Source organism: Sorex araneus, chromosome X (genome assembly GCF_027595985.1).
Source record: "Sorex araneus isolate mSorAra2 chromosome X, mSorAra2.pri, whole genome shotgun sequence".
Lineage (NCBI taxonomy): Eukaryota > Metazoa > Chordata > Mammalia > Eulipotyphla > Soricidae > Sorex > Sorex araneus.
In genome coordinates, this window is record NC_073313.1 from 162,053,484 (window position 1) to 162,078,408 (window position 24,925).

Consider the following 24,925-nt stretch of genomic DNA (forward strand, 5'->3'; position numbering starts at 1 on the left):
CTTCCTCCTTTGCCCTTTTTAAGCACCCCCTCGCACCCCAGACAGGCACGCCACCAGCCCTGCAGTGAAATTTCCACAGTGAAATTTTCATCCTCCATGACTCATAGACTGGACTGGAGAGATAGCTCAGCGGGTAGGGCGTTGGCCTTGCATGCAGCTAACATGGGTTCGATTCCTCTGTCCCTCTCAGAGAGCCCGGCAAGCTACCGAGAGGATCCTGCCCGCACGGCAGAGCCTGGCAAGCTCCCCGTGGCGTATTTGATATGTCAAAAACAGTCACAATAAGTCTCACCACGGAGACGTGACTGGTGCCCGCTCGAGTAAATCGATGAACAACGGGATGACAGTGATACAGAACGACAGTGCTTTTATTTTGAAGGAGTCCGGGGGCTAAGGGTGAATATACTCCTCCATGATGCTCAGGATTTACTCCTTGCTCTGCACTCAGGGATTACTCCTGGGGGCTCAGGGGACCACCCAGGGGGCTGTGGATCAAGCCTGGGTCATCCACATACAAGGTCAAACTATCTTTCTAGCTCTGTTTTATCTCTTAATCCAGATTTCATTTCTCCTCTTTTTTTTCTCTCTCTTTTTGGTCACACCCAGTGATGCTCAGGGGTTACTCCTGACTCTGCACTCAGAAATTACTCCTGGCGGTGCTCAGGAGACCCTGTGGGATGCCGGGAATCGAACCCGGGTCTGCCACATGCAAGGCAAATGCCCTCCCCGCTGTGCTATCGCTCCAGCCCTCATTTCTCCTCTTCAATTCTTTTGTTGTTTGTTTTATTCGGGGTCACAACTTCTTTCTCCCAACTCTCTACCCTGGGGTAGTTCTTGCTCGTCCGGTAACTGTGTGGTGGTCGAAGGGCGTTGAACTCCCACCTCCAGCACGCAAAGCGCACGCACTAACCCATTCCTCCAGCACCCCCTTCCCTAGTTCTCTCACCGTCTCTGTGCCCTTTAGCTGGCATGCAGGCGCATATCGCCGTCAAGAACTGCCCCAAGAAGACCAGGAAGTCGAAAACGCTCACTCGGGAGCAAAGGCGACACATCAAGCGGTGGGAATACTTCATAGCGGCAGAAGAAGTTATTTGGGACTATGCTCCCATCATTCCCACCAGTATGGACAAGTGAGTGGGGGACCCTTGACCCCCCTGGGACATCTCAAGGTTTTTTCCACGAGGACGTGGGAAGGCAGTGAGGCGATAAGGCCTAAAGGCATTGAGGAAGTGATGGGAAAAGCTTAAAAACAATCCTCGAGGATCTTCCTCTTTCAGCGAGTGTAGACCTTTCCCCCGAGATAAGCCAGAGTTGGGATACTCCAGCAAGTAGAGAGTCGGGGAGAAAAACAGGGTGTTATCTCCAACCAGCCACCTCTGATTTGAGCAGGAAGTTAGCTAAAAAGTTTCTTGTTTTCACGGGGCTGGAGAGATAGCACAGTGGGTAGGGCGTTTGCTTTGCACGCAGCCGACCCGGGTTCAAATCCCAGCATCCCATATGGTCCCCTGAGCACCGCCAGGGGTAATTCCTGAGTGCAGAGCCAGGAGTAACCCCTGTGCATTGCCGGGTGTGACCCAAAAAAAGCAAAAAAAAAAAAAAAGTTTCTTGTTTTCTTTTTTTTTTTCAAAGTTTTTATTTTATTGAATCACCGTGAAAAAAAAAAATACAAAGCTTGCAGGTTTAAGTCTCAGTCGTATAATGATTGAACCCCCATCCCTTCACCAGTGTACATGTTCCACCACTAAGCACCCCAAAATACCCCTCTCCCACCTAGCCCCCACCTAAGTAGCTAATGATCCTCACTTTGTTCTCTCTATACTTTGAATCCATTCAATATTTCTATAGAGAACTCACTATTATTGCTTGGAATTTTTCCCCAACAATCAGGCCTGCTGAAAAGGCATCGTTTAATAATTTTTTTTTCTTTTTGGGTCACACCTGGCAGTGCACAGGAGTCACTCCTGGCTCTGCACTCAGGAATTACTCCTGGCGGTGCTCGGGGGACCCTATGGGATGCTGGGAATCGAACCCGGGTTGGCCGCGTGCAAAGCAAACGCCCTACCCGCTGTGCTATTGCTCCAGCCCCTAACAATTTCTTTTCATTGCTGAGAATGAAGACTCTATGAGCTTTTGGATTTCTGATAATATTTTAGCTCAGTTCACAGTCTAGATGCATTTCTGTAACTAGCCACTCTGGGTGCCAAAATGGGTTAGAAGACCTCTCGGACCATAGTCTTTAGGAGCAGAGGGTCCGTTTCGCACTCAGCAGCTCCGGATCTTATCTCAAAAGTTTCTTGTTTTCTAACTAGACCAAAGATGACTGCACTTCAACAAACCACATCAAGATATTTTTCCCTTATAAAAAATGTTTAAAATTTTAATATAAATAATATAAATAATATTAATAATTATTTATTATTATTTTATGTATATTTGTATATTTATATACTATATTATAATATAAATATATTATTTATTTTTGTATAAATATTTATTATAATAAAGAATAATTATTTGTTAATTATTTAAATAATATAAATAAACAATATAAATTTTAGATTTTTTAAATATAAAAATTTCCCTTATATAAAATTTTAGTTCCTCCAAGAGCTAAACTTCTCAGCACAAGGGTTTTGTGTATGTGTGTGTGTCTGTGTGTGTCTGTGTGTGTCTGTGTGTGTGTGTTTCCCCTCTATCCTACTGGAGTCTCTGCTTGAGAAACTGGTTTAATTTTTTTAAATTTTCATTTGAAGAAAATATAGATCTCTTCACTTGGATAATTTCTCAAACCAAATTGGAAAACAATATAAGAAAGTCGTCTACAGACAATATGAAGATGCATCCTTCACCAAACGCCTGGAAAACCCCAATGCCCAAGAAGATGGAATCTTGGGGCCTGTTATCAGAGCCCAGGTCCGAGATACGCTCAAAGTAAGTAACACAGAGAAATGAAATATTTCACGAATGAAATAGTGAAAGACAGAGGCAAAGTACAGCTCAATCATTTTTTCCACCCAAAGGTAGCTTTTCATGCTTCCTTGGTGCTAGCGTTTACTCACAGCCTTCCTTGCAGTACCAAGAATCCAAGGCACTTCATAAAATTATTCAGAAGTAGCACCATGAGTGAGCGCAATTAGGATGAAATCACACTTCCCGTCCCAGTTGGGATCACACTTCCCGTTCCAGTTGGGATCACACTTCCCGTCTCAGTTGGGATCATACTTCCCATCCCTGTTGGGATCACACTTCCCATCCCAGTTGGGATCACACTTCCCGTCTCAGTTGGGATCATACTTCCCGTCTCAGTTGGGATCACACTTCCCGTCCCTGTTGGGATCACACTTCCTGCCTCTGTTGGGATCACACTTCCCGTCCCTGTTGGGATCACACTTCCTATCCCTGTTAGGATCACACTTCCTGTCCCTGTTGGGATCACACTTCCTGCCTCTGTTGGGATCACACTTCCTGTCCCTGTTGGGATCACACTTCCTGCCTCTGTTGGGATCACACTTCCCGTCCCTGTTGGGATCACACTTCCTGCCTCTATTGGGATCACACTTCCTATCCCTGTTGGGATCACACTTTCCGTCTCCGTTGGGATCACACTTCCTGCCTCTATTGGGATCACACTTCCTATCCCTGTTGGGATCACACTTTCCGTCTCCGTTGGGATCACACTTTCTGTATCTGTTGGGACACACTTCCTGTGTCTATCGAGATCATTCAGAATAGTTAGAGAAGAATTGGCTTGTCAGAAAGCAAGCTTTTGATAACGAGTGGCCCTGGACAAGATTCCGAGTGGGATCACCTATGGATAAGGGGCAGGTCAGAGGATTTGGCACTCAGCTTGGTGAATGAGGTTCTGTTTTTGAAGGTTAAGGATCCCCAACGAGAACTCTGATGCTATGCAGAGTACCCCTCTCCACCTCTGCATGAGGTGAACCGGAAGCGTGTCAGTGGATTATGACTCGCTTTATTTAAAACCAGAAAAAGGACAAAGAGCTGCCTTTCTCTCTTCCTCCCCAGATTCCTGGTCCTTTAATGGGTGTGTACATACGCCTCTTCAGAAATTCATAATCGGGTTATTTACTCCCACCTAAAAAAAAATTATGTCCAAGGAAGTGGTTCTCAGAGGTCTGAGATCACCGGAAAGGGGAGAAGGAGTAGATTCAGACGCAGGTGTGGTCACAGTGAACGAGGAGGAGCAGAGGGTGGGGAGGACGATGAATTGTCAGGGCTGATCACTTCTTAAGCCAGGCTTCTGGGGCTGCCTTCGATACCCAGCATCCCAGAGGGTCCCCCCAGCCCCGCCAGGAGTGATCCCTGAGCACAGAGCCAGGAGTCAGCCCTGAGCACCCCTGTGCATGTCCTAAAAACCAACAATAGGGGCTGGAGAGATAGCACAGCGGGTAGGGCGTTTGCCTTGCACGCGGCCGACCCGGGTTCAAATCCCAGCATCCCATATGGTCCCCTGAGCACGTCCAGGGGTAATTCCTGAGTGCAAAGCCAGGAGTAACCCCTGTGCATCGCCAGGTGTGACCCAAAAAGCAAAAAAAAAAAAAAAAAAAAAAACCCAACCAACAATAAAATAAAACTGTATTTCTTTCTGAGCCACACCTTCCAAGGGAATGAAAACTTCCCATCACTTCCTCCCGGGGAATGGAGAAGTTTATGTGCCAGTAAACAAGAGAGTGGGTAGATCTCTCTGTCTCTCTCTGTCTCTGTCTCTGTCTCGCACACACACACACACACACACACACACACACACTCTTTTTTTTTCTTTTCGGGTCATACCCAGCGATGCTCAGGAGTTACTCCTGGTTTTGCACTCAGGAATTACTCCTGGCAGTGCTCGGGGGACCCTATGGGATGCCGGGGATCGAACCCGGGTCGGCCGCGTGCAAGGCAAACGCCCTACCCGCTGTGCTATCGCTCTGGCCCCACACACACATACACTCTTAATGCTCCCGGATGGACCCTAATATGCTGACCTCATTTAACATTGCAGATCGTGTTCAAAAACATGGCCAGCCGACCCTACAATATTTACCCTCACGGAGTGACCTTCTCGCCTTATGAAGATGAGGTCAACGCCTCTTCTACGTCAGGTCTGACCCCCTCCTTTCTCCCGAAACAGTTGACTTCTGAGAGGTTGCCATAAGCTTTCAACCCTGCTCTTTGCCGAATGGAACATTCTGCTGGCCTCGGGGGGAACATAACGTCGGGGTCTCTTCCTGCAGGAATTCCGTCAACTCTACAAAAACACAGTGCCACCTTTGCCGGTGCCGAGGCAGCCTCAAGTGGATTTTTTTTAATCCATTTCCCTGCAGGTCAGAACACCGTCACGAGACCCGTTCAGCCAGGAGAAACGTTTACCTACAAGTGGAACATCCTCGAGAGTGATGAACCCACGGAAAACGATGCCCAGTGCCTGACCAGGCCGTACCACAGTAACGTGGACTTCACTCGGGACATTGCCTCTGGCCTCATCGGGATTCTGCTCATTTGTAAAAGCAGGTCGCTGGACAAACGCGGTGTCCAGGTAGGCTGCCCTTGAAACCGGCTTCCAGAAATTCCAGGAATGTTTTCCGACGAGAACAGTCAATCCTGTGGCTTTTCTTTGGGGAGAACGGTAAATACCAAGTAAGCCTCTTTTGTGCAAATATGAAACACCAATTCCTCCGGTGACTTGCGAAGAAAATGCTGAACGGACGGCAGTTGACAGGTATCAAGTGGAGGGAGTGTAAATCAACATTTGTCTAGAACATGTTCTTTTTTTTGCCACCCGAAGTCTACAGTTCATCCTTTGCCATACAATTGGCCCCTTTTTGGGGCTGGAGTGATAGCACAGCGGGTAGGGCGTTTGCCTTGCACATGGCTGACCCGGGTTCAAATCCCAGCATCCCATAGGGTCCCCTGAGCACCACCAGGGGTAATTCCTGAGTGCTTGAGCCAGGAATGACCCCTGTGCATTGCCGGGTGTGACCCCCCCCCAAAAAAAAAGAAAAAAAAAACAATTGGCCCCTTTCATCGGATTTATTCACCTCTTCCTTGGTAACTCCTGGAGAATTTTTGGAGTCTGTGGTTTGGCTGTGTTTTGCTTGTTCATTTGCTTCTTCGGAGTATGGGTGAAATCCTCTGTCTGCTTTTCTCTGGCTTGTTTCATAAAAGTATTGGGTCTTCCGGGGGTTATGATACATGGGATGGGAGTCCCTCATTTTTTTTCTTTTGTTTTTTTTTTTGCTTGGGGGCCACACCCGGCAATGCTCAGGAGTTACTCCTGGCTCCACATTCAATCCTGGAGGTGCTTGAGGGACCGGGGATTTGAACCCGGGTCAGCCGCATGCCAGGCAAGCTCCCTCTTGCTGTACTATCCACTGTAACCCAATTTCCTCCCCGTTTTTACCACTATCATCATGTAATGGTCACTGTTTCCTTATAACTCATCTGTCAGTGAGCAGACAAACTATTCCCAACTCAGCAACTGTGAGAACTGATGCGATGAATGTATGAATGTGCGTTCATTCTTTGAGGTAGTGTTTTGGTTCTTCAAAAGTAGGATTGTTGGGGCTGGAGCAATAGCACAGCGGGGAGGGCGTTTGCCTTGCAGGCAGCTGATCTGGGTTCGATCCCCGGCATCCCGTAGGGTCCCCCGAGCACCGCCAGGGTTGATTCCTGAGTGCAAAGCCAGGAGTAACCCCTGAGCATCGCTGGGTGTGACCCAAAAAGAAAAAAAAAAAAACGTAGGATTGTTGGGTTGAATGGCTTTTTGATTCTTCATTTTATTTATTTTATCTTTTTCTTTTTTGGGTCACACCCAGCAATGCACAGCGGTTACTCCTGGCTCTGCACTCAGGAATCACCCCTGGCGGTGCCTAGGGGACCATATGGGACCATATGGGATGCTGGGATTCGAACCCGGGTTGGCCGCGTGCAAGGCAAATGCCCTCTCCGCTGTACTATCACTCCAGCCCCCTTGATTCTTCATTTTAAAGAGCTGTCAGGCTGTTTTCCTTCAGGCAGTTTACATTCTCACCAACTTGTGTGTGATTATTCTGTTTTCTCCATACCTCTGCTAAGGTGTTTCTTCCTTTTGGTCACCATCTATTCTCACAGTTGTAAAGTGATACCCCCGTTGTAGTTTAGATTTGCATTGTCCTGATAAAAGATAACTGATCTTTGGTAAGCTACCAGGGGTTAGGCTCTTGGGTCACATACAAGTGGTCAGGAACCACAAAGCCGGAGATTAAACCGGGGTGAGCTGCATGCAAGACAAGCGCCTTAACCACTGTACTCGCTCTCCAGACCAATTATATCTAAAAAATATAAAAAATCTCAACCAATAGCAGGCTAGAGAGACAGTACTTTGGGGAGGGTGTTTGACCTGTACACAGTCAACCCGGGTTCCATCCTCGGGTCCCCCGAGCACCGCCAGGAGTGATCCCTGAATGCAGAACCAGGAAGAACCCCTGAGCATCACCAGGTGTGCCCCCCACAAAAATTAAATCAACAAGTATATTAAGAATATAATTGTTGGGACTGGAGCGATAGCACAGCGGGGAGGGTATTTGCCTTGCACGCGGCTGACCCGGGTTCGATTCCCAGCATCCCATAGGGTCCCCTGAGCACCGCCAGGAGTGATTCCTGAGTGCAAAGCCAGGAGTAACCCCTGTGCATCGCCGTGTGTGACCCAAAAAGCAAAAAAAAAAAAAGAATATAATTGTTGGCCATCTGTGTGTCATTTGAAGAGAAATGTCTAGACTTTTTTTTTTTTCTTTTTGGGTCCCACCCGGCGATGCACAGGGGTTACTCCTGGCTCTGCACTCAGGAATTACTCCTGGCGGTGCTCAGGGGACCCTATGGGATGCTGGGATTCGAACCCGAGTCAGCCGCGTGCAAGGCAAACGCCCTACCTGCTGTGCTATCGCTCCAGCCCCTGTCTAGACATTTTAAGAGAAATCTATTTCCAGTTTCTGCCCATTGTTTAATCGGGTCGTTTGGCTTTTGTCATTGAGCTGTGCAGGTTATTTTCTCTGTATATTATTTTATTTATTTATTTATAAATAAAATAATATACCAGGGGTTACTCCTGGCTCTGCACTCAGGAATTACTCCTGGCGGTGCTCAGGGGACCCTATGGGATGCTGGGAATTGAGCCTGGGTCAGCCGAGTGCCAGGTAAACACCCTCCCCGCTGTGCTATCACTCCAGCCCCAAACTGTATATGAACAGCCCTTGTGAGAGGTTTGTGTTTCAAATAGTTTCTTCCATTCCATAGATGATCTTTTCGTGTGGACAGATCCTTCCACCGTGTTGCGGCTTTGATTTTATTTTGAACTATTTTATAGCTCCCTTTGTGAATTTTTTGCTTTTACTCCCCTTGCCCCCTGGAAATTCCAAAGACATCTCCGTGGCCGATGTCACAGGATTTATGACCTGTCCCTGGTGACTTGTGGTCATGTCGTGGCCACTGGCGTCTGTTCTCTCCCTGGAGATGTCTAGTCTATAGAGTGATTGTGTCCTTTGCTTTAGTTTCACATTCCAGGTTTGTTGGTATTGGCTCTTCGCTGAGGTCACGTGGCCTCTCCATTTGTCCCTTTCACCCCATATCTCATAGTCCTCCTGTGACATTACAGGGCCATTGCATTACAGGACATTACAGAGATACCACCTGGGACCCATATAGCTGTGTGCAAATCCTTTTTAGACACCTGTACTAGTGAGAGGAAAAAGAGACACCCTTGGTAAGGAATAAAACTAGACCTTAACGGTTGTTTGTCACTGGTGAGAATTCATCTATTTGCTTGGATGAGCACCAGTCACGTCTCCATTGTGAGACTTGTTGTGACTGTGTTTGGCATGTCGAATACACCACGGGGAGCTTGCCAGGCTCTGCCATGCGGGCGGGATCCTCTCGGTAGCTTGCCGGGCTCTCCGAGAGGGATGGAGGAATCGAACCTGGGTCAGCCACATGCAAGGAAAACGCCCTACCCGCTGTGCTATCGCTCCAGCCCCTGGTGAGAATTATGCAGAAGTAAATGAACAAAGATTTGACTGTTCTAATGTTACCATGATAGAATTAGCATCCCATATTATCATCTTAGATGCCTATTCCATTGATTTAGTTCAGTAGTAACCAAAAAACATTCAATCCCAAAACATGCTGAATAAACCTATGCCTAGACAAATCAGAAATGAATCTTTGGCAGAAGCTGATACATATTTTTTTCAGTTTTTTTTGGGGGGGTCACACCCGGTGATGCACAAGAGTTACTCCTGGCTCTGGACTCAGGAATTACTCCTGGCTGTGCTTGGGGGACCATATGGGATGCTGGGATTCGAACCCAGTTCGGCCGCGTGCAAGGCAAACGCCCTCCCCACTGTGCTATCGCTCCAGCCCCCAGAAGCTGATATTTTTGGTGTATCATGGCACCTCCTATGTTATTCTTTGTGGCTACTTGGAATTCATCCGATCACTCAAGCCAAAAGGTGTTCAATTACGGTGATCAACCAACTTCAGTATTTTTCTAGGAGGCTATTTCTGTCCCTAAACTTTCTGATCTGCTCTATTTGCTCTTGTGTGTTATCTTTGGCCTGAACAAGTGCCTCGGACACAATGAAGTCTCATAAACGCCCTGAGTTTATGGCTTCTGTGGTCCCAAGGGCTGTACCCCTTGAGTTTCTGAGAACTGAGTGTTGTCAGCTGTTGACCGGAACCTTTAGTCACCAAGAATCACATTTCCCCCTGCAGAGGACAGCTGACATTGAACAACTGGCTGTATTTGCCGTGTTCGATGAAAATAAGAGTTGGTACATTGAGGACAACATCAACAAGTTCTGTGAAAATCCAGATGAGGTGAATCGTGCCAATCCCAAGTTTTATGAGTCCAACATCATGAGCAGTAAGTGGGAACAATCTTGATTCATTCTGTCACCCCTTCCCCCCATCACAGTGTACCTGGGCTCGAAATCCGTCACTTCCGGTTCAGGGAAACCGTTCCCAGGGGTATTCCAGCAAGAGGTTGAAGATGTGTTTACCCCTGGAAGTCACCTAGTCTTTGGTTCCCAACGTGTACAGATATGTGTATACTCATGGGCACGTTTGCAGAGAAAAATGGGAAGATGCATGTTAGACCAGGTAACAAGGGTCCTTGCCACCTGAATATAAAATATATGAACTCAACACTTGTAACGAGACTGCAGATTATATCCGTGCCAAGAAGGACCCATCAAAATCGCAAAATGTGCTCTGAGGTTTCTTTTTTTAATTTTATTTTTATAAAGTTGTTTACAATATTGGATTACATTTCATATTTGAACACCAATCCCACCATCATGAAACCTTCCCACCACCATATTTTGAATGTTTCCATCTTGAACCCCAAATCCTGCCTGCAACTCGGAACTGTAATTTTGTATTGCTTGTTATAAAAAATCCACTAAAAATGATCCAAAAAAAGGTTTCTTAGAGGAAAGTGTGTGAAGATTGTTGTATTTCAACCAGGAGCCATTCTATGAGAGATTAGTAACATGCTGTTAAATGTTGAGCCTTGGGGGCTGGAGTGATAGCACAGCAGGTAGGGCAGTTGACTTGCATGCGGCTGACCCGGGTTCGATCCCCAGCATTCCATATGGTTCCCTGAGCACCGACAGGGAGTAATTTCTGAGTGCAAAGCCAGGAGTAACCCCTGTGCATCGCCAGGTGTGACCCCCAAAAGCAAAAAAAAATGTTGAGCCTTGTGTGCTTATACATATATATATAAATATATATGTATAAATATATAAAAATATGTATGTATAAATATATTATATATGTATAAATATATTTCCCTCTAAGATTGGTTGCCTTCTACTTTAAATCCCATCAAATATGGTGCACTACTTTTTTTTGGCGGGGTCACACCCGGCAATGCACAAGGGTTACTCCTGGCTCGTGCACTCAGGAATTACTCCTGGTGGTGCTCGGGGAACCATATGGGATGCTGGGAATTGAACCCGGGTCGGCCGCGTGCAAGGCAAATGCCCTACCCACTGTGCTATCACTCCAGCCCCCATACATTTTCATGATTACATTTCAATCGATGTTTGAGCATCCATCCCTCCACCAGGGCCCTTTCTCTACCACCAATGTTCTCAGTGTCCCTCCCGCCACCCCCACCCCTTCCCACCCCCTGCCTCTGTGGCAGACACATTCCCTCTGTCTCTCTCTCTCTCTCCTTTGGGTATTGTGGTTTGCAACATAGGCACCAAGCAGCCATCATGTTTGATCCATAGTCTACTTTCAGCACGCATCTCCCATCCCGAGTGAGCCCTCAGAGCATCATTTGCTTAGTGGTCCCTTCTCCACCCCAGCTGCCTTTCCGCCCAGCACATGAGAAGATCGGCTTCCCGAAATAAATATTTAACAGGTAGTCAGCCGATGAAAGAATAAATCAACAGCATGGAGGGCTGTGTTGATCTTTCTTTTTTTTATTTTTATTTATTTTTTGCTTTTTGGGTCACACCTGGCGATGCACAGGGGTTACTCCTGGCTTTGCACTCAGGAATCACCCCAAGCAGTGCTCAGGGGACCATATGGGATGCTGGGATTCGAACCTGGGTTGGCCGCGTGCAAGGCAAACGCCCTACCCACTGTGCTATTCCTCCAGCCCCGATCTTTCATTTTTTTTACTTTTTGGGTCACATCCAGCAATGCTCAGGGTTTACTCCTGGCTCCACACTCAAGAATTCCTCCTGGTGGTGCTCAGGGGACCCTAAGGGATGCGGGGGATTGAACCCGGGTCAGTTGCATGCAAGGAAACGCCTTTCCCCACTGTACTATCACTGCAGCCCCGGGCTGGGTCTATCTTGACCTCATCCCTGGGCCAGTGCAGGGGACATGCCCTCAGTTGAGAGGTTTGAGTGTCATCCCTTCACACCTCAGACCTGAACCGTGTCATGAACAGCCATAGCGCTGGCCCAACTAAAACTTCAGAGCATTCCTCTGGGGCATCGTAGGCTCCCATACCCTTCGGTGGGCACAGATCTGGCATGAACCGATTATCCCCTTTCAGCAATCAACGGCTACGTGCCCGAGAGCATACCCACCCTAGGATTCTGTTTTGATGACACTGTCCAGTGGCATTTCTGCAGTGTGGGAACCCAGGACGACGTTCTAACCATTCACTTCACCGGACACTCCTTCATCTATGGGAAGAGACACGAGGACACCCTCACCCTCTTCCCCATGAAGGGGGAGTCAGTGACTGTCACCATGGATAATGTGGGTAAGAGCCAGAACCCTCGGGGGGCCATCTCTGATCTAGAACAAAACTCTAGAGCCTTCTGGGGCCATCTCTGGTCTAGAACAAACTCTAGAGCCTTCTGGTTTACCCCCGCTCTGGCCGTCTTTGCAGCCCTCTGGTCTACCCCAGACCTGGGCTTCTCTCTCCGATGCTTTGCAGGTGTTTCTTTCAGTGTTTCTCGTGATTCCTAATTAGGGGATTAATTTCTTGAGGGAGTCCAGTCCTTGAATAGAAATTTTCATTTCTACTTCCTTGGGATTAAGTGACAAATAAAGGCTCTCAAAGCATAAAGTTGAAGGGTGGGCGGAGGCAAAAGAATTCAACCACGAAAGAGATTTGCTGGGGCTGGAGTGATAGCATAGCAGGTAGGGCGTTCACCTTCCACGTGGCCGACCCGGCTTCGATTCCCAGCATCCCATATGGTCCCCTTGAGCACTGTCAGGAGTAATTTCTGAGTGCATGAGCCAAGAGTAAGCCCTGTGCATCGCCAGGTGTGACCCAAAAACCAAAAAAAAAAAAAAAGAAAGGAAGGAAGAAAGAAAGAGAGAGAGAGAAAGAAAGAAAGAAAGAAAGAAAGAAAGAAAGAAAGAAAGAAAGAAAGAAAGAAAGAAAGAAAGAAAGAAAGAAAGAAAGAAAGAAAGAAAGAAAGAAAGAAGGAATTAGGAAAGAAAAAAAGGAAGAAAGAAAGAAAGAAAGAAAGAAAGAAAGAAAGAAAGAAAGAAAGAAAGAAAGAAAGAAAGAAAGAAAGAAAGAAAGAAAGAAAGAAAGAAAGAAAGGAGATTTGCTTCTGTTAAATTGTCTGTATTTTAAGGAACTCCTCCCCACCCCCCAACTAAAGTTGGAGGTCATTATATACTATTATACCTTAAAGGCTGTCTTTAGAGGCAATATAGTATCATGGAAACCACAGTGCTTTTAATGTTTATCAAATCCCACTCTGCCACTATCTGCGTGGGCTTGGACATATTACTGAGGTAATAATGTGATCATGCGTATTTAGTGGAGGAACAAGCCAACACAACCTTACTGAGTTTCTTTGACTCTAGCTGTCACCTGGCCAAGTTCCAGCTCTGCTCGACACTCAAAAAGGAGATTTCAGTGCTCCAGAAAAATCATTCCCGTTCAAAGAGATTCTCGATTGTCCTGGGCCCACCAGAATTCTTTGAGGGCTTAAAAAAAATAGCTGAATGCCTCTCTTTTTAGGGGCTGGGGCATCATCGTTCTCCCCTGAACTCCAATTCCATTTGTTTTTTGTTTGTTGGGGGCTTGGGGTGGGAGGTGGGGGCAGATGCAGTTACTCTTTATTCTGTGCTCAGGAGTCACTCTCAGCAGTGCTTGGCATTAAACCAGGGTCAGCCACATGCAAGGCAAGTCCCTAATCCCAGCGCCATCTCCTCTGCCTCCCCAACCTCGTTTCTCAAACAAGACAAATGAACTAACGAGCTCTTTTGGGTACGGAAAGTCCATTTTGTTCTCGAATCCTGCCTTTCCAACTCTGTCCTGAAATAATCACTCCCTAGCTCTGTGCTATGAGTCTTCTCCCAGATCTCTTCTGAGCCATAGTTTTGGCCTATCTCCTGTTCAAAGGGTTAAATGTAGAAGCAACATCAAATTTCTGAGTTTCCTGAGTGGTTCCTACTTCTTGGGTCACTGTTGAAGAGCCACCAACTGCTCCCAGAACCTCCATCATCTCCAGACCTCTATGGAGTATTCTTTTTCAAAAAATTTATTTTTATAAAGTTGTTCACAATTATTCAAAAAAACTTTAAATGAATCACTGTGAGATACAGTGACAAAGCTTTCATGTTTGAGTTTCAGTCATACAATGACTGAACGCCCATCCCTCTACCAGTGCATGTTCTCCACCACCAGTGTCCCCAGTATCCCCCCCAAATACAACCCTCTCCCTGCCTCTATGGCAGACAATTTCCCCCACACTCTCTCTCTACTTTTGGGCATTGTGCTTTGCAGTACAGATGCTGAGAGACCATCATGTTTGGTCCTTTATCTACTCTCAGCACACATCTCCCATCCCGAGCATCCCTCCAACCATCATTGACTTAGTGATCCCTTCTCCATCCCAGCTGCCTTCTCCCCCAGCTCATGAGACAGGCTTTCAATCATGGAGGAATATTCCTGGCCCTTGTCTCTACTGTCCTTGGGTGTCAGTCTCATATTATGTTAGTTTATACTCCACAAATGAGTGCGGTCATTCTATGCCTGTCCCTCTCTCTCTGACTCATTTCACTTAGCATGATACTCTCCCTGTCTATCCACTTATAAGCAAATTTCATGATTTCATCTCTCCTAACAGCTGCATAGTATTTCATTGTGTAGATGTACCAAAGTTTCTTTAACCAGTCGCCTGTTCTCAGGCACTCAGCTTGTTTCCAGATTCTGGCTATTGGTTCACAATCCATTTATTACATTCAATATTCCAACACCAATACTACCACATTTTACCTTCCCACCACCGTTATTTTGAATTTTCCCACCCACCCCATCACCAAAGCCTGCCCAAAGGCAGATGCTAAGTAGTTTATTTTGTATTGCTTATTATGAATAACCCCCCTAACAATTACCCTGGAGAATTCTTTTTTTTTTTTGCAGGTCACCAGGCTGGTTTTATTTAAACTTTTTATTTTACAAAGTAGTTCACAATATTTGGTTACATTTAATATTCGAATGCCCATCCCACCACCATGACACTTTCCCACCATCAACTGGAGTATTCCTAAACAAAGTTTACAGGGTCTCGAGCAGTCTCAGTAACATCTCCATTCGTCCTAGCCCTGAGATCTTAGCAGCCTCTCTCCACTCGTCCTTCCCAATGATGCCGCATTGGAGGCTCTTTCAGGGTCAGGGGAATGAGACCCAGCTTGTTACTGGTTTTGACATATGAATACACCATGGGGACCTTGCCAGGCTCTCCCATGTGGGCAGGAAACTCCCAGTTGTTTGCCAGGTTCCCCCAGAGGGAGAACTAGGCTATAAGATATCGGGAGCTTGCTTTTAAGTCTCTGGGTGTTGGCCATTGGCAGGATTACATGGCGCCGTGGGCAGTCCCTGGGTGTGACCGCCTAGCTACTGGGAAATGGTGAATCTGGGTGGAGGAGGCCCAGTCCCGATCCGAGCAGCCTTGGAGGTCTCAGCCCCGGGTCCCACACACCTGGGTTCCTCTGCCGGTACCTTCATGTGTGAGGCTCATCTGAACATATGGAGAGGGGCCTTGAGCATGGCTGTGGCTAGACTCCGGAGGTCTTTGGCCGCCGGGAGTCTGCTTGGGGCGGGGAGGGCAGCTGGAGCCCACCCACTCCGAGGGGCCCCAGGGAAGACAGCCAGGCATGTGCGCAAGAGACTCTCTGCCACCTATGCCCTTAGTTCCCACAATTTCTCAGCTTCATCTGGATTCGAACCTGCTGTTCTCCCCATTTCTCTTCTTCCAGGAACGTGGATGTTAACGACCATGAATTCCCATCGAAGAGCCAAGAACCTAAGGCTGCGCTTCAGAGATGTGAAGTGTGTCCACGATGATGACGAAGACTCGTACGAGATCATCTACGAACTGGCTCCGACCCCCACGGCCATGTCCACACGGAAAATGCGTGACTTTCCGGAAAACCCCGAGGAAAACGATGACGATTACCAGGACCTCCTGGCTTCAGAACTGGGAATCAGGTCATTCCGAAATGTGTCGCTCCAGCCAGAGGAAGAGGAATTCAACCTGACCGCCCTCGCTCTGGAAGACTATCCTGACTCCATTTCTCTCTGGACCCAGACGAGCGATGCTTCCAATGCGTCTTCTCTGAGTGACAGCAGCAAGTTCATGACCAATCACTTGACAGAACCTCAGGAGAGCCCAGCTTTCCCAGAAGGCATTGCGGCTGATCCTCGGGCTGAAGGCGTTAGCTTAGACAAGACCCACCCGTCTGCCAAGGAGCAGTCCAGCCCTTATTCTGAAGACCCCATAGAGGACCCTTCACAGTCTGAGGTCACTGACATACGCTTGCTCCCCCATCCAGAAGGTTCGAGAGGATTTAGACGCCCAGGGCACATGACGCCCCAAAGCTTCAAGACAGGAAGGAAACGGGGAACTTCGAGGCGCGGGTCTGCCCAGATGGGTGTAGCAGGACATCACAATGGAAGACAGTCAAGCCAAGACGGCTCTTCTCCCGTGCAGCCCCAGAAGGAGGTTCACAGCAAGCCGTTAGTCTTCAAACTGAAGAACCCATCGGAGATTTTGAACAAAACATGGCGGGTGGCGTCTGAGGAAGGCAGCTATGAAGTCCTCCAAAATGCAGAAGAAGGCACGCCTGGTCATAAGCTCAGGCACCCCGAGACTGGCTCAAGGGCCTGGGAAGAAAAAATCCACCTCACCGACCAGCACAGAGAGCAGAGAGACCATGTAGAGCTTTCTGGAATGAGACATAGACCGCTCCGTGCGGGACAGGATGGGAGACACGGTGGGTTGAGGAGAAACTCACTTTTCGTAAGGACACGGAAGAAGAAAAGGGAACAGAAGTTTCCTCACCATGCTCCTCTCTCTCCCAGAGGCTTCAGAGGAAGTGCCGGCACAGCAGACAGGACACTGATTCCTTCCCCATTGGCTCACACGTTCAACAGAACCTCTCCTCTCACAGACCTCAATCAGACACTGCCCGTGACTCTTGACCTGAGAATTACACATCCACTTCTTGACAACGGTCAGCAAGCACCACGCGACACCAGTCCGATGAGCTCTCCCCCAGATCTTTCCTCAGCGGTGCCCCCAGAGGGACAGACTCAACCATCCCCGACTCAAGATCAACCAGTCACAGACCCTAGTCACAGAGCTTCTTCAAAATTGACGCCCAACAGTGAGTTCTTTCCTACTCACTTTGATCGAAGACTGTCTGCCTTGGAACCTGAAGTCAGGCTGGCAACCTTCTCTCCAAATGTCAGTGGGTCATCCCTCTTTTCAGGCATCCGTAAGACCATCCTTTCCCCAGACTTCGATGAAACCACCCTCTCCCAAGGCCTTGATGAGACCACTTTTTCCCCAGACCTTGGTGAGACCACTTTTCCCCCAGACCTCAGTGAGACCACCCTTCCCTCAGACCTCAATGAGACCACCCTTTCCTCAGACTTCAGTGAGACTACCCTTTCCTCAGACCTCAGTGAGACCACCCTTCCCTCAGACCTCAGTGAGACCACATTTTCCTCAGACCTTGATGAGACCACCCTCTCCTCAGACCTCGATGAGCCCACTTTTTCCTCAGACTTCAGTGAGACCACTCTCTCCCCAGAACTTACCCTGGAAAAATTTTCCTCACACTTCAGAGAGGTAACCCTTTCCCCAGATCTCACCCGGGACACCATTTCCTCAGACCTCAGTGAGGTAACCCTTTCCCCAGACCTCTTCTGGGAGAAGACTTCCTTCAATCTCGATGAGGAGATACTTCCTCAAGACCTCGATGAGTTGATCTTCCCCCCAGTCTTTGACTGGAACACCCCTTCCTCAGACTTCAGTGAGGCAACACATCCGCCTGAAATCAGCCCTGTCTGGTCTCCTACACACCCAGGAGTGACATCTGGCGTGTCCCAGTCCCCACCTCTTCCAGAACGTGGTCGGATGTTCCCTTCTCCTGACCGTGACCAGAGGCCACCTCCAGGGTCGAGTGACCCGGGGCTGAGAGACTTGAACCCATCGGTGATCGTGGGCCTCAGGAAAGATGACGGAGATTACATCGAGTACATTCCCAGGAGGAAGGTGGTGACCAGTGAAGAGGAAGTTGTGGAAATGGACTATGTGACCTACGATGACCCTTACCAAACTGACATTCGGACCGACATTAATTCCTCCAGGAACCCGGAACACATTGCCGCCTTTTACCTCCGTAGCAACAACTCCGGAAACAGGAAGTACTATTACATTGCGGCTGAAGAGATCATCTGGGATTATGCAAAATTCGCACACAGGTCTGGTTGGCTTTCTTCTTTCATACTCTCAGTTTCGAACTCCTGCTGAAAATAAAATGAATAGCCGCGATCCACAGAGCTCTGTTCTGTGCCCCTTGGGCTAAATGCAGTGCAATTCCTCTGTGGCACTGTGCCGTTTTCTTTGTCAACCTCAAGATTAGTTTCCCTGATTCTTTTTTTTTTTTTTTTGCTTTTAGGGTCACACCTGGCAATGCACAGGGGTTACTCCTGGTTTTGCACTCAATAATTATTCCTGGCAGTGCTCAGGGGACCCTATGGGATGCTGGGAATCGAACCCGGGTTGTGCGTGGTTCAATGCCATGACCCCCCTATGGGATCATCAAAATGATTTTATTGAAGTTGGTACCAAATCCAGATTTGGGGTGTAGAAAACTTCCTTTGCCTAGAGGTGTTGACCCAAAACATTCTTTTTCAAAATTATTTATTTATTTGTTTTCTGGGTCACATCGGGCGATGCTCAGGGGTGACTCATGGTTCTGCATGCAGGAATTACTCCTGGTGATGCTCGGGGGACCCTATGGGATGCTGGGAATCGAACCCGGATCTGCCACGTGCAAGGCCTTACCCGCTATCTCGTCGCTCCAGCCCCCAAACATTCTTTTTAATGCTTAGTTGACAAAGTATTATCGTCTCCAGGAAATGCCTAATCTGAGTTCCTTGAGCGTCCAGGGTCAGGTATTGACTTAGCCATCATCAATAACAGCCTCCTGTAAGAAATTAAACTGTCATTCCAGTAAAATGGAGAACGAGGACACAGCGGACAGGCTGAAGGACACGGTGTACAAGAAAGTGGTCTTCAAGAAATACCTGGATCACTCGTTTACCAAGCGGGACCCCCGGGGCGAGTATGAGGAGCACCTTGGCATTCTCGGTCCCGTCATCAGGGCTGAAGTGGGTGACGTGATCCAGGTGAGTGATTCCCTGAGCCTGGCTCAGGAAGGCCCGAGAATATTCTGCATGCAATTGTGTGTGGCAGTGCTCAGGGGTTCCTCCTGGCTCTGCACTCAGGCATCACTCCTGGCAGTGCTCTGGGACCCTATGGGATGCCAGGGATGGAACCCGGGTTGGCCGTGTGCCAGGCAAACACCATCCCCATTGGACTATCGCTCCAGCCTCTCTTGCCAATATTTCTTTTTCTTTTGGGTCCCACCCGGCGATGCTCAGGGCTGACGCCTGGCTCTGCACTCAGGAATCACTCCTGGCGGTGCTCTGGGACCCTATGGGATGCTGGGGATTGAACCCAGGTCGGCCGCGTGCAAGGCAAACTTCCTCCCCACTGTGCTATGCTCCAGCTCCTTGCGCCAATAATTTTTTCTTTTTTGGGGCCACACCCAGCGATGCTCAGCAGTTCCTCCTGGCTCTGCACTCTGGAATCACTCCTGGCGGGGCTCTGGGACCCTATGGGATGCTGGGGATCGAACCCAGGCTGGCTGCATGCCAGGCAAACACCCTCCCCTCCGGCCCCTGTGCCAATTTTCAATGAAATCGTTGGTCCAAGTCTCGGGGAGCGGGTCCGCAGTCACTCTGCCTCCCGGGGCCTTCATGGCCACCTCACCTGGGCCCCGCTCAGTGGCTCTGGCCGTGGGTCAGTCCCTCGGGGTCTCAGCCTCGTCCTCCTTCTGTCTGTCCCCAGGTGCACTTTAAAAACCTGGCCTCCAGACCCTTCTCTCTGCATGTCCACGGGCTCTCCTACGAAAAGTCGTCCGAGGGCAAGACGTACGAAGACGACTCCCCGGAGTGGTTCCAGGAGGACGACGCCGTGCCACCCAACAGCAGCTACACGTACGTGTGGCACGCCACCGACCGCTCGGGCCCCGAGACGCCGGGCTCCGCCTGCCGCGCCTGGGCCTATTACTCGGCCGTGAACCCGGTGGGTGCCGCCCGCTGTCCCGCCCGGCTACGGCCACCTCCTGGGTGGGCCCTCCTGGGTGGTCTCCTGGGTGGATTCTCCTGGGTGGATCCTCCTGGGTGGATTCTCCTGGGTGGTCTCCTGGGTGGACCCTCCTGGGTGGATCCTCCTGGGTGGTCTCCTGGGTGGATCCTCCTGGGTTGCCTCCTGGGTGGATCCTCCTGGGTGGATCTTCCTGGGTGGATCCTCCTGGGTGGTCTCCTGGGTGGATCCTCCTGGGTGGTCTCCTGGGTGGATCCTCCTGGGTGGACCCTCCTGGGTGGTCTCGGGAGCCAGAGGGGGTGGTGTTTGGGTGGGGGAGGGGCAGCCTGAAGGCGTCATCTGTCTGTCCCCGAGACAGATGCCGGCCGTTCTCATTCTAATTATCATTTGCTCTTTCGTTATCTGAGTTTGGGTCGCAAGGTCCCCACGGTTGAGGTTTGTGACGCAGATGGACATCTAGACTGTGGTCACGACACTCCGCCAATTGTCCTGACCTTCCTTTCAGCCAGCTTGGTGTTCACGATGATTCAAGCAAATGTCATCACATGACAGTCTCTTTCTACTGCCCGGTAGAGATCAGGGGCCGGAGCGACCGACAGAGGGGAGGGCGTTTGCCTTGCACACGGCCAACCCCCCGTTTCTATCCCCGGCATCCAGTATTGTCTCCTGAGCACCGCCAGGAGTAATTCCTGAGCACAGAGCCAGGAGGAACCCCTGAGCATCACCGGGTGTGACCCAAAAAGCAAACAAAAAAAAAAAGAAAAGAAAAAAAAAGTGGAGATAAGCTCCAGTGACTAGGCTGCCTGTTGGCCCGTGAGGCCCCGAGTTTGATCCCTGGCATGGCATGGTCCCCTAGGGATTTGGTGCCCTCCCCCCAGTGAAATACTTCATTTCGGATATAGGAGAGCGAGCACAGAATCGGATTTTTTTATTCTGCTTCCGCCTCTTCCTCTGGGCCCCAGGAAAGGTAGCTGACCTCTCCAAAGTGCAGCTCCCCAGATTCGTCACAGGGAGGCGCTACGGCCCCATGACTCCGCATCGTCTGTTCAATGCGTTCACGTGTGTTTTTTCCACCCTGGGTTGTTGCCAGAACTGGGGGGGGGGGGCCTAGTCTTGGCAACGGCGTTAACTCGAATGTGTGATTATTGTCATCGTAACGGTCTCTCTTGCTGAGGTGACGCATCCACGAGAGGCAGGGAATACGAATGTCACAGACCTGGAGGAGAAACAGATTCAGAGAATCAGGAAAGGTTTCCTTTGCTCTTTTTTTTTTTTTTTTTTTTTTTTTGTGGGGAGAGGAAGTATGCCCAGGAGCTGAGTTTTATTCCCTGCTCACGATTCAGGGGAACATGCGGTGCCAGGGATTGCACCCAAGGCTCCTCCACATGCTAAGCACATGCTGAGCACATGCTGAGCACATGCTCCAAGCCTTTGAGCCATTTCCCCCAGCCTTAAGAAGGCAGGTTTCCTTCTCTGTCGCCTTCCTGACTGTCATCCATGCAGAGCCTGAAAGGAGGCAGGGAGAGGGGGGGGGGGAGATAGAGCCAAAGAAAGGGAGAGAGAGGAAGAGGGAGAGGAGAGAGGGATAGAGGGAGAGAGAGAGGGAGAGTGGAAGAGGCGGAGAGAGGGGGAAAGAGAGAGAAAGGGAAATAGAGCAAGAGAGAGGAAGAGTGAACGAGCAAGAGAGAGGGAGAGCAAGAGAGAGTGAACGAGAGAGAGGGAGAGGAGGAGAGATTAAGTGAGAGATGGGGAGAGAGAGATGGAGACAGAGAGAAAGGGTGAGAGTGAGAGACAGGGAGGGAGAGGGAGAGAGAGCAAGAAAGAGCGAGAGAGAGGGGAGATACAGAGGGAGAGGGAGCGAGGGAGAGGAGGAGAGAAGGAAGAGAGAGATAGAAAAAGGGAGAGAGTGTAAGGGAGATGGAGGGAGAGGGGAGAGAGAGGAAGAGGGAGAAAGAGAGGGGAAGGGTGAGAGAGAGGGAGAGAACAAGAGAAAGGGAGACAGAGGGAGACAGAGAAAGGGAGAGTAAGAGACAGAGGGAGGGAGAGGGAGAGAGAGTAAGAAAGAGTAAGAGAGAGGGAGACATAGGGAAAGAGAACAAGTGAGAGAGGGAGAGGAGGAAGAGAGGGAGACAGAGAAAGGGAGAGGGAGAGAGGGGGAGAGGGAGAGAGAGGGATAAAGAGGGAGTGGGAGAGGGAGAGAGGAATGGGGAGAGAAAAAGGGAGAGGAGAGAGGGAGAGAGGAGGAGGCGGAGAGAGAGGGAAAGAGAGAGAGGAAGAGCAAGAGAGAGCAAGAGAGAGGGAGAACAAGGGAGAGTGAACGAGAGGGAGAGAGGGGGAGAGAGTAAGTGAAAGATGGGGGAGAGAGAGGAGACAGAGAAAGGGTGAGAGTGAGAGACAGAGAGAAAGGGAGAGGGAGAGAGCAAGAGAGAGAGAGAGAGGAGATACAGAGAGGGAGAGAGAGCAAGAGAGATTGAGAGAGAGGAGATACAGAGAGGGAGAGAGCGATGGAGAGGAGAGAAGGAAGAGAGAGATAGAAAAAGGGAGAGAGTGTAAGGGAGATGGAGGGAGAGAGGGGGAGAGAGGAAGAGGGAGGAAGAGGGGAAGGGTGAGAGAGGGAGAGAGAGAACGAGAGAGGGAGAGAGGGGAAGAGAGGGAGGGAGAGAGGGGGAGAAGGAGGGAGAGGGAGAGAGGGAGGGAGAGGGTAAGTGAGAGATAGGGAGAGGGAGAGGGAGACAGAAAGGGAGAGTGAGAGACAGGGAGGGAGAGAGCGAGAGAGCAAGAAAGAGTAAGAGAGAGAGAGTGAGACACAGAGAGGGAGGGAGAGCAAGTGAGAGAGGGAGAGGAGGGAGAGAGGGAGAGGGAGGGAGAGAGGGAGAGCGAGGGAGCGGGAGAGAGGGGGGAGGGGGAGCGGGGGAGCGGGCCGCAGGTGACCGTCCCGTCCCGTCCCCAGGAGAAGGATGTCCACTCTGGCCTCATCGGGCCCCTGCTCATCTGCCGCCGCGGGACCCTGCACAGGGAGAGTGGCCTGCCCCTGGACAGGCGCGAGTTCGTGCTGCTCTTCATGGTCTTCGATGAGAGGAAGAGCTGGTACCACGAGGAGGAGCAGCCGCAAAGGCCCTGGGGCCTCCCGCCCGCCGAAGAGAGCCCCACGCAGGAGTTTCACAGTACGCCCACCCTCGCCCCCTGCCCCCGGTCGCTCCACCCCGGGTGCCGCTGGGTGTGTGTGTGTGAGGGAGGTGATTTCAGCAACGTGCCTGGGGTGTTTAGTTTATTATTATTATTATTATTTTTGCTTTCTGGGTCCCACCCAGTGATGCTCAGGGCTGACCCCTGGCTCTGCACTCAGGAATCACCCCTGGCGGTGCTCGGGGGACCCTATGGGATGCTGGGATTCGAACCCGTGTCAGCCGCATGCAAGGCAAACACCCTCCCCGCTGTGCTATCACTCCAGCCCCTGGGGTGTTTAGTTTATTGGGGGCCCGCCCCGAACAGTGCTCAGGGGGTCCCTCGGGTGGGATCTGCACAGGGGAGAGGGGAGGAGAGAGGGTTTGGAGGGGCGTTTCTTGGGGTTTCTGCAACACCCCCCCCCCCCGCCAGTGGACAGAGCAGGAGACGCTGCAGCCAGTGAGAGGGGACGGGATGCTCGCGGGGTCCCAGCAGACATGGGTGGGAGTGACCTCCGCCCAACAGAAGGACCCGTCCTTTAACGGGAAGCAGTTTGTTTTTGTTTTTTGCTTTTTGGGTCCCACCCGGCGATGCTCAGGGCTGACTCCTGGCTCTGCACTCAGGAATCCCTCCTGGCGGTGCTGGGGGACCCTATGGGATGCTGGGAATCGAACCCGGGTCGGCCGCGTACCAGGCCAACGCCCTCCCCCCTGTGCTGTTGCTCCAGCCCCATTTTACGGGAGGAAGTAATCGCCCACTTGCATCTGTCTGGAGTAGAGGCCTCCGGGCTGCCCGGTACTCAGGGCTTCCTGGGTGCTCCCCGAGTCTCCAAGGCTGAAGCGAGACTAAGAACTGTGCAGGAGAGAGGGGCTGGAGTGATAGCACAGCGGGGAGGGCATTTGCCTTGCACGCGGCCGACCCGGGTTCTAATCCCAGCATCCCATAGGGTCCCCTGAGCACCGCCAGGAATAATTCCTGAGTGCAGAGCCAGGAGTAACCTCTGTGCATCGCCGGGTGGGACCCAAAAAGAAAAAAAAAAAAGAATTGTGCAGGAGAGGGGAGGCAGCAAGAGGCCCCTGGGTGTAGACTCAGGAGCTGCGTGTGGCGTTTGGGGTTTTTGTCTGCAAGCGGTCAACGGGTGCGGATTCAGCCGAAGGATTCGGATTCGCTCACGGTGGTCCTAGAAGGCGAGTGGAGGAGGGGGGTGGGTGACAAGGAGAAGGATGTAGGGGGACCCTTCAGGAGCCCTGAGTGACGGAGGAATTGAGACTGGCCGGAAACGGCCGAGTGTCCACTGCTCAGTGTCCCGGGAAGAAGGAAGAGCAATTGGGGCTGGAGTGATAGCACAGCGGGGAGGGCGTTTGCCTTGCACGCGGCTGACCCGGGTTCGATTCCCAGCATCCCATGGGGTCCCCCGAGCACCGCCAGGAGTGATTCCTGAGTGCAGAGCCAGAAGAGCCAGAAGTCAGCCCTGTGCATCGCTGGGTGTGACCCCAAAAAGCAAAAAAAAAAAAAGAAGGTAGAGCAACTGTTTAAGGGATGGAGAACCGTGTGTGTGTGTGTGTGTGTGTGTGTGTGTGTGTGTGTACCAGCTCCAAGTTCATGCC

General features: G+C 50.3%; 1 protein-coding gene across 1 annotated transcript in view; it reads left to right on the forward strand.

The window, feature by feature from the left end:
* Positions 1–24,925, forward strand: part of F5 (coagulation factor V) — a 79,836-nt gene that overhangs the window by 40,469 nt on the left and 14,442 nt on the right. The window contains exons 17-26 of the mRNA XM_055121213.1: positions 965–1,130; positions 2,754–2,931; positions 5,009–5,108; positions 5,331–5,542; positions 9,751–9,901; positions 12,053–12,265; positions 15,730–18,241; positions 18,997–19,171; positions 19,896–20,132; positions 23,104–23,317. Of these exons, the coding sequence (XP_054977188.1) occupies positions 965–1,130; positions 2,754–2,931; positions 5,009–5,108; positions 5,331–5,542; positions 9,751–9,901; positions 12,053–12,265; positions 15,730–18,241; positions 18,997–19,171; positions 19,896–20,132; positions 23,104–23,317 (4,158 nt within the window). The remainder of the gene's footprint in view (positions 1–964; positions 1,131–2,753; positions 2,932–5,008; positions 5,109–5,330; positions 5,543–9,750; positions 9,902–12,052; positions 12,266–15,729; positions 18,242–18,996; positions 19,172–19,895; positions 20,133–23,103; positions 23,318–24,925) is intronic.